General features: G+C 41.8%; 1 protein-coding gene across 3 annotated transcripts in view; it reads right to left on the minus strand.

Annotated features, from left to right (window-relative positions):
* Nucleotides 1-2,983: 2,983 nt before the first annotated feature.
* The window catches only part of myo3b (myosin IIIB), a gene marked incomplete at its 3' end in the record, with an annotated part of 89,790 nt that continues 77,772 nt past the window's right edge, over nucleotides 2,984-15,001 (minus strand). For all 3 annotated transcript variants that reach the window (XM_079517875.1, XM_079517874.1, XM_079517876.1), the window contains 4 exons: nucleotides 10,773-10,873; nucleotides 10,346-10,392; nucleotides 9,787-9,941; nucleotides 2,984-3,409 (listed from right to left, as the gene is read on the minus strand). In XM_079517875.1, coding sequence (XP_079374001.1) covers nucleotides 9,809-9,941; nucleotides 10,346-10,392; nucleotides 10,773-10,873 — 281 coding nt within the window. The remainder of the gene's footprint in view (nucleotides 3,410-9,786; nucleotides 9,942-10,345; nucleotides 10,393-10,772; nucleotides 10,874-15,001) is intronic.

Below are 15,001 nucleotides of genomic sequence, written 5' to 3' on the forward strand. Positions count from 1 at the left end.
CACTCCCAATGCTTCCTCTCCTCGAGATATCCTTGGACTATCTGAAGAGTGAGGGATCACTTCTTAGAATTTGATAAGGACTTTGGTGGGCCGCCAGCCAGTCAGAAATAAGATTTATTACTTTGAAGTTTGCCGCTGCCCAATCATCAAAGAATAGCGGCTCTTTGAGAGGGGAAAGCAAATCCTTTGAATCCACAAAGCTCCTATGGTGTGTTTGTTGGTCTGGATAAAAGAGCTGATTATTAGGGGGGATGGGAAGGGAGGAGATAAAGGCGGGACAATTAATGAAGTAATCACTATGTGGGAAATGTATATACACAAATAATTGGATTTTCTTGATCAAAGACCCCCATGCCGCCTGGAGACCCCGGCATTGGATGCTGTAGTCATCTGATCCTCTTTTTGTAATTAAGGATTTGTAGCAGAACCCTATAGTGACAATGTCACATTGTTATCTCCAGAGATCTCTCAAGCACATGCCTAGCTGTTTGATAGAGCAAAGCAGTCCAAAGCAAGTGACTCGACAAAAAGTTCTCATCTTGGAAGAATTTACGTTCCTTTTTTTGGTAATTTGATTTTTGTTGTTGCTTTGAATTGCCACACTGCTTTAAATACTTAATTATTACATTATCAAATTATTCAGTTTTCTTTTCTTTAAAGCTGTCAATTTGTAATCACAATGATTTTCTTTAACACAGTTATGTTAACTAATGCTTTATCTGACAAACTAAAAGGCAGACAAATAGCTCATGCATATACATACAGCCAACCTATAAAATCTGAATGGACTCCATTGATCCATGTGTCAAATGTAGCACTTGGGATACCTGATGTCTCTATTGTGTTTCCTTAAAAACAATTGTCAGTTTAAAAGGAGGTGAAATTTCCTTCCACATAGGTTTAAAAGAAAAAAGTCAGGCACATTTGATATCCTGCATAAGCCTACTATTTAAGTCCCACAAAGCACGCATGTTTTGCAAAATTAAACATTAATTTGGTGCAAAAAATGACAATGACAGCAAAGTAGCCATAGCAGCCTAGTTCATACAAGTCATTAGATAACCTCAGAACTTTTGTCAGGCAAGTCAACTTCATCTGTAGTGCTGTAAGTTATAGTTTTCTATATCAACGCTGTGATCTTTATCTGGCTTCCCTGCAGAAACAATCACTGTCCTCTCAACTACTTCGGAGCGGCAGATTTTGAATTAGATCTGTTCCTTTGAAGGGATTAATGTTCCCAGTCCTCTCCCACGGCTCTACACAGTCATGAGGGAAAGGGGGAGTCCTGCTGGGCTGTACGGGAGCCATGTTAAACTACAAAACACCAGCCAGCTGTAGTGGTGTCTGACATAAAACAGCCCCAGTATAGACTAACCTTGTTTGCAGGAAATGAATGGCAGGGGAGGGTGATGAACAGGAAAAATAATATATAGTTGTAGTTAAATAATTTCAGGAGGAGCGAATGGTTAGTTCTGTCATTCAGTTCCTTAGCCACACTATTGTGAAAAGGAGTTCCCCCTCAGCAGTGCAGGACTTGGAACACAATGTATTTGGCTGCAAAGAGAAGGCAGTTATGCTGTATAGGCCTACTATACCTGGTGAAAAGGTCACACTTTATGGTTGCACTTTCTGAGGGTCTATATTAGTGTTTCTCAAGTCAACATGGGTTGTACACAGCCCTACATGTGGGGGCATGCAGAGAAGTTAGGGGACCCTGGAATGCCCAAGAGCATTGAGGTGCTCTTGGGCAGGGGGCATTAACCCTAACAGTGATACTGAAATGATACTGACATGATGCTGGCCATGAAACAGACCATGATACTGAAATGATACTACTTGTTGACATGTACTGACATGATACTTATCATTCACATGTCACAGGGCAGCCCTGCCATTCAATGCTGTGAGAGGGGCATGATGTGACATCCATATATACAATTCTACTTACAATCGTAACAGGCCTTTTCTCTCTCCCTGCATATAGGATTAAAAAAATCATAATAATGACATACTAACAGTCCAGTTAAATGTAAAGTCAGATCGGCTATTTGGAAATCGATGAGATGTTTTCTAAATTATATAAGCAACATGATACACAAATAAAGGCTTACATTTGAATTGGGTGTGTGGGGCTGTAATGGACCTGGATGGATAGGGGGCACCCATCATAGAGAGCTAGCAGCTGAAATTACCATACAAACAATTTAAGTCTATGTGCAAAGATGCAAGGATTGCACCGTTTTATTTTAGTTCATACTTCGCGTTCCAACATGTTGGAAACGTGTTTTTTGTGATTAGTTCCAACAACCAGACATGTTTTTAAGTCTAAAAGGAAACTCCACCATTAAACAGGACTGGACATCTGCTAATCTCGTTATGTTGGACAGTTCAATAGTGGTTTGTTAACATGAACAAGGCTCTTCCAAAACCAGAAACAATTAAGAGATCCTCAACTGTTTTGGGCAACAGGTTCTAAAGATATCCCATCGACAGTATAGAATCCCATTTAGTAGTTCAAGCAAACATTTTAGAGCACAAAAATCTGTTCAATATTAACCAATGCTATCGATAACTTTAGAATAGATAGTAATTCTAAGCTCATACTGTAGGTATAGTATAGTGCTTCAAGGAGTATTGCATGTGCACTGTCATGCTGTAAGATGCTGCAATGACTCTTCTTAATGGTGTAAAAGAAAGATGATATGGATGGCCCTAGAGATAATTCAATTTTGCATGCATGTTAGATGCATTTATAACTTGGAAGAGTACTAGTCAGCCACCAATAGGGACAGGGTTGAAATATTGATAACCAATTAAAGCCGATACAGCTGCATGTACAGTAACAGGTATAGTTGATAATACATTAACTACCAGTTTGTTATCATCCCCAGAAACTAATGTGATATTTAAAAGAAAACATCCACACAAGACAAGACAAGATGTAGCAGTCTAATTTTTCAAAATTTATAGCAAATATTTTGGATTTATAAGATAGCCACTCTTAGAGATTAATATCCATGTACAAGTGGTTTGAGGCAAATTTCTTCAATATCTGTACAAGTAATCACAGAACTCCAGATTTCTATACAAATCAGTAGTTGAGATACAGATTACGTTTAATGAAAACAATTGTATATGTTGTAAGCAAAAACTAAACATTCTGCCCATAAAGATAACCAAGCATCATGATCAATGTGAAAAGAAAAGGAACATTAATTAATGACCATAGATTTACAGTTAACATAACTTTACTCAGATAATACAATACAAAATTGAAATTAAAACAGTAATTTTACTCATTATAAAACAACAATTTACAAGAAATAAATCAATTATACAATACATGTTGAGTGCACTGTTATGACAATTCTTTTTGGTTGTGGTCCAATTCAGAGCTGAAGAAGGCAATCTGTAGAGGAGAGAGAGAGAAATACATGCACAAGATGTTAAGTGCTGTACAGAGTTGAACGTAATCGACACAGAAAGCACTAAAGCAACGGAGGGTGAGAGAAATTTCTCACTTCCCTTACGTCGTCCGTCAGTCTGGGAACGATCCCCAACTCTACGCAACGCAAGCAGCATTCCTCGACGCAAGCAGAGAAAAGTACCCCTGGAAAACGTAAAAAAGATCGGCATGGATAGATCACATTGAAAGTTAAAGGACCACTTCACCACTTATCAACTTCTCTTCCTATAATTGGTCCTAACTAATGTTCATGATAAAATACCACCATTTTTTAGGAAGGCTGTGTGCAGTTCAGAAACCCGTCCACCAGTGACATCATCAATGATGAATCCAAGCTAATAGAAACGGCAGGCTTTCTTTTCCTAAAATGTTGCAATGCAAAAGTTGAAGCCATCGTTCTCACGATAATACAAATCTAAATATATTTTAAATCAAATCTTGTTTAAAAAATAATCTGTCTAATGATGATGTCACTGGTGTCCGAACTGCCCAAAGCCCTCCTATGAGACACAGACTGAGTAGGAAAAAATTGTGGTGTTTTATCATGAACATTAGTGAGGACCAATTATATGAAGAGATGTTGAAAAGTGGTGAAGTGGTCCTTTAAACAGGACAACATGACATCATCGTTCGAAGCACAGCTTTGCAAACTCGTCTGTGATTATCAGGCCTGGACTGGCCACTTGACGTAATGTCCAGTGGGCCACCCAATGAATGGGCCGCCCCCCTTGCTTTAATATGTTTTGGGCCAGATGTCAGGGATGCATTTTTGACCCAGTCCAGCCCTAGTGATTATCAGGCACGAACGGAATCCGAGGCCGCGGTGTTCAGACAAGAACTCAGCGGAATTACCGCAGAGAACAGATTGTGTACAAGCTCTGATCCTATGCTTCCATTTGGTGACAATTTGGCCGTTTACAGACACGACCAACAAACGCGACCGTTGCAGATGATCATCTTTATCCACTAGTAATGTCATGGGTCCTTTTCTCAGCCTCTTCTGTCGGGGCCTTAAAGGCCTTGCAGCGTATTCCAAATATTTCTCAATTCTCACTTTTGACACATCTCATCCCATTAAAACCTCTTGAGCCCCATTGCCCCTGCCGGTGGGGGCAGCGGCTGTCCACCTCTGAACAGCGCTCAGCGGGTCAATGGAGACCCAATTGGTCTCCAGTTCCAACTCCGATGTTGCGGATTTTCCTCCTGGACCCCCCTGGGGTTTAAGAATTTAGCTTCTCATTTTATTCAGAATCATTTACAACGCATAGGAGAGAATTCACGCAAAATGCATGAGGCAAAGCCAACACTGCTGCATAAAGCCTCCAAACTTCTGAGTCCATTGACAGTGCGAGATGCGCATTTGATTGAGTTGCGGTGCAATGCCACAACATGAACCCTTTTTTTAAACTTTCCATATCCGATGGACAGTTGGAGAGAAAACAGGTTCCACATCTGTCTCATACAAGAGATAGAGACAGAGTGTGTGTGTGAGTGTGAGGTTGTGTGTGACTGTGTGTGTGTGTGTGTGCGTGTGCGTGTGCGTGTGCGTGTGTGTGTGTGTGTGTGTGCGGCCGTGCGTGTGTGTGTGTGCGTGCATGCGTGCGCATGTGTGCGTGCGTGCGTGTGTGAGCTTGAGAGTGAGAAGGAGTGAGTGAGGGAGAGAGAGGGGAGAGGCGCTTGAGGCTACTGGGTACTTGAGCCGCTATAATGGTGTCTCGTATGAGAAAACATCTGTGAATTTCCTCAGTGATCTACAACAAAGTATAACTCAGAGCAGTCATTCAGCAGACCTTTGAAGTTGCTCTCTGACAGAAAGCTGCCATTGTTCGCAGCCCCCAACACAGAGAAACTCCAACTTTGGTCTCACTAATTTTCCCTGCAATGCGATACAACTCTCTTTTTTTCCTTCCTTCTAGCCTATATGAAGCCGGGGATCTCTGCATATTCAAGAGCAAAGCCTTGGCAATGCGCAAGTCTGGCCTGGGGTCATGAAAGGCGGGACAGGTCATTTTACCTTCCCTCAGCCCACCCTGGGTGTGTTAATCCAGCTTTTAAGAAGGAAACTCTCCCCTTCATAATCATTTGCTAGAGCCTGCAGTGCTCTCCCAGGAACACTGCAGGAAAGATGTATCATATTCAGTATTCATATGGAGGTATCAAGGGGAAAACACCTCTATCAGCCTTGTAGTAAGGGTCTGTGAAACTGGTAGAATTCTCTATTGAAAGCAATGTACTTGTGATATTTACTTCTTCAGTGGTAAAGAGGCTAACATGAGAATGGAAAGCCATAGGTTTTGTTCCTAGCTGCTCCAGGGGAGCAGCAAACTGCTGAACTGAAAGCTGTATGATCCTACTATATATACAGAAAATACTATATTTTCTTTGCAGTCCTGCCTCAGACACCCATTTGACAATGACCTCAATTAAAAGGTCATTTGGTGAAGCATTAGGTGATATGTTTGTATACCTCCTGGCAGTGTTAAAAAACAACAGGCTTTCTGTCATGCATCCCGAACTAAGACAAGGCCGTGGTAATTCTCACACTGTTGCCCGTCCAGCGTTTATTCAATGGCAGCTGGTCCCACCATCTGGGAGAGCAGTGCCGAGGCAAAACAAAACAGGTTACACCTTTGGCCATGCCAAGTCTGTGAGGGCCCTGCTCAGTCTACAAACTGAGAGAGGCTAATCACAATTTCACGCTCTGATTTGTCAAATCCCGCTCCAGCACCGGAGGCATCAGGAACAAAAGGAAAAAAGGGGAGAAAAAAGTTTTAAGTAAACAAATTTCATGGCATACAGGATAACATTTTGTTTTTACACAGTTTCTATTGTTCTGTGTAAGCCTTTCTCTAGTTCCAACCCTCTTCAAAATGAAGAAGCAAGTGAGAGTGGCTGCACTCCTTTGAAAGTGAAAAGGAAGCCGCAATTTTGAGCAAAGTATTTGGTCATTGCCGACATTAGAGGGTGGAAGCTCTATTCCCCATCCTGCATGAATTTTATATTCATGCAAATGCAAACAGTCCATAGAATGTCTGCAATAAATTGCAGGTGTGAGGAAGCAGAAACAAAAGCCAGTGTAACCCTAATGGCATCCCTTGTCATTAAGAGCCCTTTGATGTATGCACTCAACAGGCTCTTTTATCTCTCTCTCTCTCTCTCTCTCTCTCTCTCTCTCTCTCTCTCTCTCTCTCTCTCTCTCTCTCTCTCTCTCTCTCTCTCTCTCTCTCTCTCTCTCTCTCTCTCTCTCTCTCTCTCTCTCTCTCTCTCTCTCTCTCTCTCTCTCTCTCTCTCTCTCTCTCTCTCTCTCTCTCTCTCTCTCCTGCTCAATCAGTTTCTTTATTAATGCAGTCTTTGGGGAATGTTCTTTTTGCTCAGAGCCCTCAACACATCTGACGTCTGATTGAATCATACTTGTTCACGTCAGTCTCCTTTGGCATCATTCAGTCCATTACCTGACTCACAATGTGTATCACAATGTTAAGGCAGGTTGATACCAGCTGAAAGCATCGGTTGTCCTAAATAATATAGCAGAGGAAGCAGACTTACTAAAACAAATTAGCTAAAGCAAATTTAGTCTTAACACGAATCTTTCATTAAGGTAAAAACTGGTACGCTTATGTAGCAATACATGATAATATTTGAGAGTGGTGAAAATCGCAAGTGTGAGACTATACTCATAATTATATAAAATGCACATAAACTGCATTAAACAGTGTGCCTGAAAGGACTGTTCGTGCGACATTGGTATTCAAACTTTCACTTTGAACTCAAAGGATATAGAAACACGACAATGTTGGTCTAATCGTGTTCTCTCTTTGAAGTGAAACATCACTATTAGGTGAAAAGCTAAGCGCACTTCAGTAGAAAATAAAAGCATTTCATTATGTGTTGAGGCTGCAGCTAGTGCAGCATCATGAATGTGGTTTGCAACTTTGGATAAGAAGGTTTCAGGCTGGTATAGCTGTGGTTTTAATGAAAGCACGGTGTTTGCAGCAAATAGCTGAAATGGTAAGAATAACACCAGCCGTAAGGCTGGCCACATTAAAGGAGCCCTCTCTCGTACCAGATGCAGTCAGTTTTAATGAGGAAAAACAAGACGGAGGTAGATTTAGGGAGAGGTATTAAAGAAAGCACAGGTGGCGAGGCTCAGATGTTGACTTGACATAGTCTCTGCGCCTCAGTGTCCCACTGCTGAGACCTGTAAAGGCAGACTCACACTCCTGGATTCGGTTCATCATCTGAACACAGGATAGATGACAATATTATTTCACAACATTTGCTGTTACAACACATAATCAGCCAACCAAGGCATTTAAAAAAACACACCTCTGCTCATATGCTAAAAGCAGGCAATCAGCCAGGGACTTAATTTGGCAGAGAAAAACAGGGAAAGAATCACCCACTCTGGCACGGTGGCACCATATGTCACCACAGTCCAACCTTGTTATTCAGCCTAGTGAGCCTATTTGAAATTCCTCTCCATGGTAAAACAGGGCCAAAATAATCAAGGGAGCATGATCACACTTAATTGATTCAGTGTACTTTTAAGACACACTACAGGGTGCTGGGGTGACCTATTTCAGACTACGCTTCAGAGGAACCAACTATCCCCACCAAGGGAGTAATGTGCAACGAGTATTCTAATTACTGGTGGATCTATGACTACAACCGGAGGTGAAACGCTTTTGAACTAACTTTGACAATGGACAGGCTGTTATTGCAATACTGCAATTTTAAATGGATTTCTTATTTGTACATAGTTAAAGCATGACAAATAATATACACTGCTTCTACATGCAAATAAGAGTTTATTCTTGATTTATTAAAATCTTTGAATGTGCTTTTAGGTTGAGCTTACATAACTATGTGATTTGTTCTGCGCTGTAGGATTAACTAAGATCCATCCGATAGTTTTGTGATAAAAATAGTATTCAAAGACAGTTGTGCACTTCAAAGAAGATATTTATAATTTACAGTACATTACCAATAACTTGGAATGACTATACAAAGAAGTATAGGGCAACCCGATAGGCTAATGTTTAGTACACCCCTTCTTTATTACGCGTGTCCCCAGTTTGACCACCCGGACCGTTTCCCGTTTGCTGTGTGTCATTCGCCTCCCCGCTCCATGTCAACATTTCCTGTCTCTCTTACACCTGTCACAGTCCAAATAAAGTTGTGATGAATTATTGGTAAGGGATAATCTTTAGAACAAAAGGCTTTTTCATGCATAGAACAAGAATGAATAATACACTGTCAATTGATCATGTTTAGATGGAGTGTGGTAAAATGAATGTCTGGTGAGTGAATATTCACCGGGCCTGACCCTTACAGTATACTGAGCTTTGTGCACAGGTGGCCACCTAGGGTTTCACCAAACCCACAGGGATTCCAGTGAACCTGAAACCGATCTGAGGCCAGTCTTGCTATCCAGGCAGGGCTCTAATGTTTTCCCCGCTGAGTATAAGATCTTCACTCATACCACCCTACTCTTCCTATTAAGATCAAAATCTCTTCTAGAGCCCTGGGGTGTCAACAAAGAGAGATGCAGTAAATGATTATGCAAATTGTAAAAAAAAAAAAAAAAAAAAAAAGGGGGGAAAAGAAGAAAAAAAGAAGGCACTACAAATCAACTCGCCAGCCCTGTACCCGATACTTAATTTCTTCAGAGAAGGTTCCTGTTCTTAGAGTAAATGCACTGGCTCGCTGTGTCTGTCTGTTTGGTGATTCTGGCATACAGGCAGCAAATCCTCTCTAACTACAAGAGATCCCACTGTAGGGCAACTTGTAAGGGGGAGTAACGTTTTCTTAGACAATAGACATTATGCTTGAAAATAAATCAGAGTTTTCAGCGCCCTGCCTATATGAGGATGAACTCCACCCCACCCGCCGTGGGCACAGCAGAGAATCTGATGCTGTGAATGGAAGCTTGGAATTTAAATGTTCTCCACGTGTTCTTTTTAGTCACAATACTCTATATAATTTTGAATTAGTCTTCTCCTCCCACTGCACCACATGAGGTCACATTTTCTTTGCTGTTCTGGTCATTGCTATTAATTTGTTACTTGTTTATGAAACATCTGAACCCGTTTGATGTCGGTTGTAAGGCAACTCCTGATTTTTTTTAAAGTGCCAATAATACAATGCACTTAACCTATTACTTCTCAAGATTTTAAGCAACTGCTAAAAACAACGCAGTGTGATTATTCACCACAAATATAACATATCTCTTGTGTGTTGTGTCATTGTTACATGCTGTGCACACCACATCCGCTGTTCTTTGGAATGTCTTGTTTATCTGTCCGGTGCTGCTGTCTTACCGGCTGACAGGGCTGTAAAGGCTCAGCTCTGACTGACAAGAGGCCCTCTAGACGAGGTGGGAGGGGGCCCAGCCCCGTAGTCTTCCTCTGGGATTGACTCCACAGTTGACAATAATTTGTAGTACTCATCCTCGCTGTCCAGCACTTTGACTTGACTGTGGAAGATGGGAAAGAAGATGGGGAAAAAGTGGTATGTTACAACTGAGAAAATAACGGCACATCATCATCTATAACCCTGGAGGGGGACAAAATAGAATAAAAGAACAATATTTGCTGATGGGATTGTGAATTCTGACTGTTTCTAATCTTGTCGACTAAAACCAGAATATCATTTATAGAACAAATACAAGTCAGACCATGAACAATTAAAATTAGCATGCTGACAAAGCCTTAATATGTAACCCGGTCTCTAACGACGCAGAGCAACTGCTCATGAAAAGCCTGGTATTTTCAGAACTCCATTTACATTATAAGAAAACAACTCCATTTCTGGATTCTTCAATTCCACAAAGGACCCGCTCTGTTTAGAGTTGCTGTAAGTAGGAAAGCAGTTATTTACCCAAGTTTCCTCGGCTTCCTCTTGCTCCCCTGGTAATCTAGAGTTCTCTGAGGATAGGGCCAAGAGCGCACAGTCAAAAGATGAGCAGAGAGTCATTAATTTTTAATTCAAAGTGATTTTGTGTTGAATGCGAGCAGATGCTGATAATATCAGAAGTCACAGCATAATTTTTTTTGATCAAAGGGCTCAAGTGAGCCTGATGAAGCATGCATCTTGCTCAGCTTTGATAAACCACATCAATTATTCACCGTGAAGGCAGACATCCTGACATGAAAGCAGCAGATAAAGAACATAAGCACATGTTCAAGACAAGAGGCAGAGAAGCGTGGGGGCGGGGCTCCAGGGGTCTGGCACAGGTAGATTTAATTGTATTATCATCTGGAACCGAAGTCAAGACAAAGGCCTTTTATCGCCACTTTGAACTCACATTTAGCTGGTTATAGTAGATGCTGTCTTCAGGGCTGTTGAGCAGCTTGAGCTGCTGGCCCCGTCGGCGAGGGGTTCTGTGCTGGAGCTTCACCACTGGACCTGCAACAGAGGAGAACCACTGAGACACAGCCCAGAGCCATGGGGCATTGAGCTCTGTGCTGGAGCTTCACCACTGGACCTGCAACAGAGGAGAACCACTGAGACACAGCCCAGAGCCATGGGGCAATGAGCTCTGTGCTGGAGCTTCACCACTGGACCTGCAACAGAGGAGAACCACTGAGCCTCAGCCCAGAGCCATGCAGGGGCATTGAGCTCCACTGAACAATAAGCACCACCACCACCTCAATGACAAGAGCAACATCCACACACAGTGAAATCCTCATAGTTCAATTAAAACTGAGGGTTTTACTGCAATCCTCGTCTCAATGTGTTATTAGGCCTGACCTCGAAATAAAAAAAAAATCTTCTAAATCCTCCAGTTTTCTGAAATAAATATTTTCACGATTTTTCAAAAATAGCAGACCTACAAGCTCATAGCGCTCCACTCGGTGGCGCGCTATGAGCTTGTAGATCTGCTATTTTTCAATAGCTAAATTATAACATGTTTAAAACACCAAAAGGGGTTCCCGCCCAAAATGGGTTAAGTGGTAAAACATGTACTGTATACATTTAAAAAATGACTGATGTAAGATTATTGCAATTGAGTGGATATGCTTTCCCAGTAAAATGGAATAAACTAGAAATAAATGTGTCCCTGCAGACAGGTGTCTATATTTACATATGAGAATTTGTCAACACACTGCGGCTAAATTATAGCAAAGTACAACATGTCTGTTGGTGGCATAGTGGTTAAGATGATTAACCTCCGGAACCACACATGCCCTTGTTGGCTTATTTACATCCTACCAACCACAAGACTTCCAGGTGCGTCTCGCCTACATTATCTCGGTCTTCTACTGATTTTCTCTCTCCTTAAAATAAGAAAAGGGGAGTATGCACTCCCCTTTAAATATAAATGTATATACTAATACTGCACTAATGTGGAATTGTATACTTTTCATAATTTTGACTACCTAAGCAAAGAAAGAAAAATCAATGCTGGGTTTCAGATCATACTAAAGTAGCCTTGAACTGTCTGGAATAGCTCCGAGATGCCATGACCAATGTTCTACAAACCACAACACATTGTATTTACATTATACTGAAAAGGGGGGATGGCATTTCTCCGCCCAGTGTCAAATGCTTGTTTAAGCAGAACTGAGTGAAAAGCAATCTGCACACCCTGCCTCAATGCCACCCACTGACTGGCTGCGTTAGTAAAGGCATTAACTTTGCCAGGCCAACAATGTTTTCTCCCAATGTTCATCAAAGTGAATAGAACTATTCTTTATGCATCACGTCACACAATGTGGAATATCACTGTTGTCTTTAGAGATAACAAGTGATGTTACGTGATCACCTCAATAATCAAACATAAGACAATTATGACGTTTTTTCCACACTCTTCTATGAGAGCATTTCAAGATTTATTGCTTACAAAAATGTTTCAAAATCCAGACACCTTTACAAGGAAGCATCTATATTTAATGTTAGATAACGTTTCATCTTCTTCGCACTGCATTTTCAGTGAGACAGGGCATTCCCTCATCAGCTTCCTACCTTGGCTTCCCAACCTTGACTAAAGCTGCATTTGCTTTTTCCATCTCACTTTGAACAGACCTCATCACATCTCAATCCTCTATACATCAAAGACCAGAGCCCCTGCCACCGCACCATCTATCCTCTGCTTTCTTCGTGTTATTCAAACCAGCATAGGTTTACTAAATTTAGACTTTGGTAATGCCCAGAAAGTTCCTAGCAGTTCTGTGATATCAGCTTTACTTACTGTATGCTTCAGTGCCTTAGAGGTTTTGTTAAAATACACTGTACTCCTTGGTATGGTGGTTCTTTTCTCACTACTATTGAGTGGCCTAAGAATAGCTGGCATGACAAAAAGCAAAGCCAAAGAACTTGCCAAATACTGTTCCGTTTCGGCTGTTATAGGCAGTTTGTCTGTGTGGAGGAGGAGGTGCCATGTGTATCCTTAAGTGAACATGAACTGTCAACCCCGTTATATTTGTTTCCTTGTAAAATGAATTGTAATTTGTGGATTCAAATAAAGAAATCGAAATGTGTGTGTGTGTGTGTGTGTGTGTGTGTGTGTGTGTGTGTGTGTATTAACGGGTGTGAATTGTCCCAAAACGTGACACGTTGTTTGTCTTGGGTTATAATACCAGTAATAACAATGTAGTATGCAACTCATGTGCAGAATTTGTCACGTCACTGTATATGTATATATAAATGTGGTATCTGCATTGAACCCATCCTAAGTATCAGGGGCAGTGTGCAGCTACCGGGCAGCACATTGTGGAGCAATTAGGGACTATGGGCCAGATTCACAACGCCGTTTACGCTCATATCGTGAGCGTACGGACATTTACGAGCATTCCCACATTACGTGTGGAATCATTTGAACTTGGACGTGACGTTGGCGGACGTTGGTCGTAAAATCCGCTCATTTCCAAGTCAGCTCGGAGGGTTGTGTACCAGTGATCAAGGCATGCGTATATTTATTTAGAATGCTTTAGTCTTCATGCTGATTCAATTAATAGTCCGATAGCCTATATACATATAGCCGAAATAGATCATGTATCGTGCAGCTTGCGCTTGTATGCCTATACTGTATGCATGCATTCTATAGTTCACAAACATGACGGTCTGTCAGACAGACAGCAGACTGACAGTCACTATCGACCCGAGAAGGTGGACTGTCGGCGGGCTGACGGGGCGGCACTGCACCCCCCCCAGCTCCCTGGAGGTGCTGGGCATCTCCCCCCTGTCCCCTCAGAGGAGGGAGAACCAAGCAAAATCGAGGGTTACTGCGGCCATCGGCTAATTATATAAAAAATAGAAGACCACATTATTGAATGGCATCAGCGTGTTTGAAAGTCGGCCAGTCATAGTTTTAAGCCAGCTCACCTCTCCAGCGCTCTCCTCCAAAGGTAGGATATGCATGCCTTAATGTCGCTGCGCTGCCATTAACTCATTATAATAGCAACTGTAGCTGTAGGCTACTACTGTAGGCTACTACTGTAGGCTACTACTGTAGGCTACTGCATTGATCTCATCATGTCATGAGATCAATCAAAAGTTTGGTGCCTCAGCATAAAACTTCCATCAGGCTAGATGCCAAGTGCCAACTAACGCCAAATGTCCCGCGAATCATTTTAATATGACGACATCATGAAATGAACCATTCATACTGTAGCCTCTGACGAAGAGGATATATAGGCTACCCGCCGTATGGTTGAAAGTTTAAATAGTCGAGAACAAATCCATTCCCCATGCCATTCGGACAGACGACAGTGAGATGATAGTAATCTAAAAGACGGACTTCCCCTGTGGTGTGAGTGAGCAAAAAAGAAAAGGCTTTTATAATATAATTTCCCAAGTATAGCCTTGGTCCTGAGGTTGAACTAAAATAAACAGGCCTGCAGTGAGAGCTTATAATTCATAACGTTCAGTCAGTTGACATTGCGAGTGCCTGTCAAAATCAGCTGATCAGCCTACGTGATCCCATACAAGCTACGTGTCTAGAACAAATTAATTCCCCGGGCATGATTCAGATATACAGCCTACAACAGTGAGTTGCAGGCTGTAATCCCCCCATGAATCAATGCAGCTCTGATAAAGAAATATCGGATATCTTTTTTACCTCTGCAAAGGCGAGTGTTCAATAGGAAGGGCTTTTATAATATAATTGCCAAGTAGCCTATAGCCTTGGTCCTGCGCTTGAACTTAAATAAATAAGTTAACTAGAGTTGCATTATACGTGAGAGTAGTCTAGAATACTTTTACAACGTTCAGTCAGTTGATATTGCGAGAGGCTCGCCTGTCAAAATAAGCTGCTCTACAAGCTCAAGTGGTTCGATGCCTCCCGGAGCACTGCGTTGACATTGTAAGCTTGGGGATCTGTACATTTGAGGCTGTGATATGACGTTTTTCACCCGAGGAAAGATATTTCCTGTTACCTTATATGGCGTGAAATGGGCGTGGATGTTCAATTATACCAGGCGACACCAGGCGAATCGCTTGGGAAAGAGGCGGTGAATGACACGTGAGCTTGATCGGACGGATTAATACGCTGTCATTACGCACTTAATTTACACCTGGTCGTAAATTTCCGTT

This window comes from Electrona antarctica (genome assembly GCF_951216825.1).
Source record: "Electrona antarctica genome assembly, chromosome: 13".
Taxonomy (NCBI): Eukaryota; Metazoa; Chordata; class Actinopteri; order Myctophiformes; family Myctophidae; genus Electrona; species Electrona antarctica.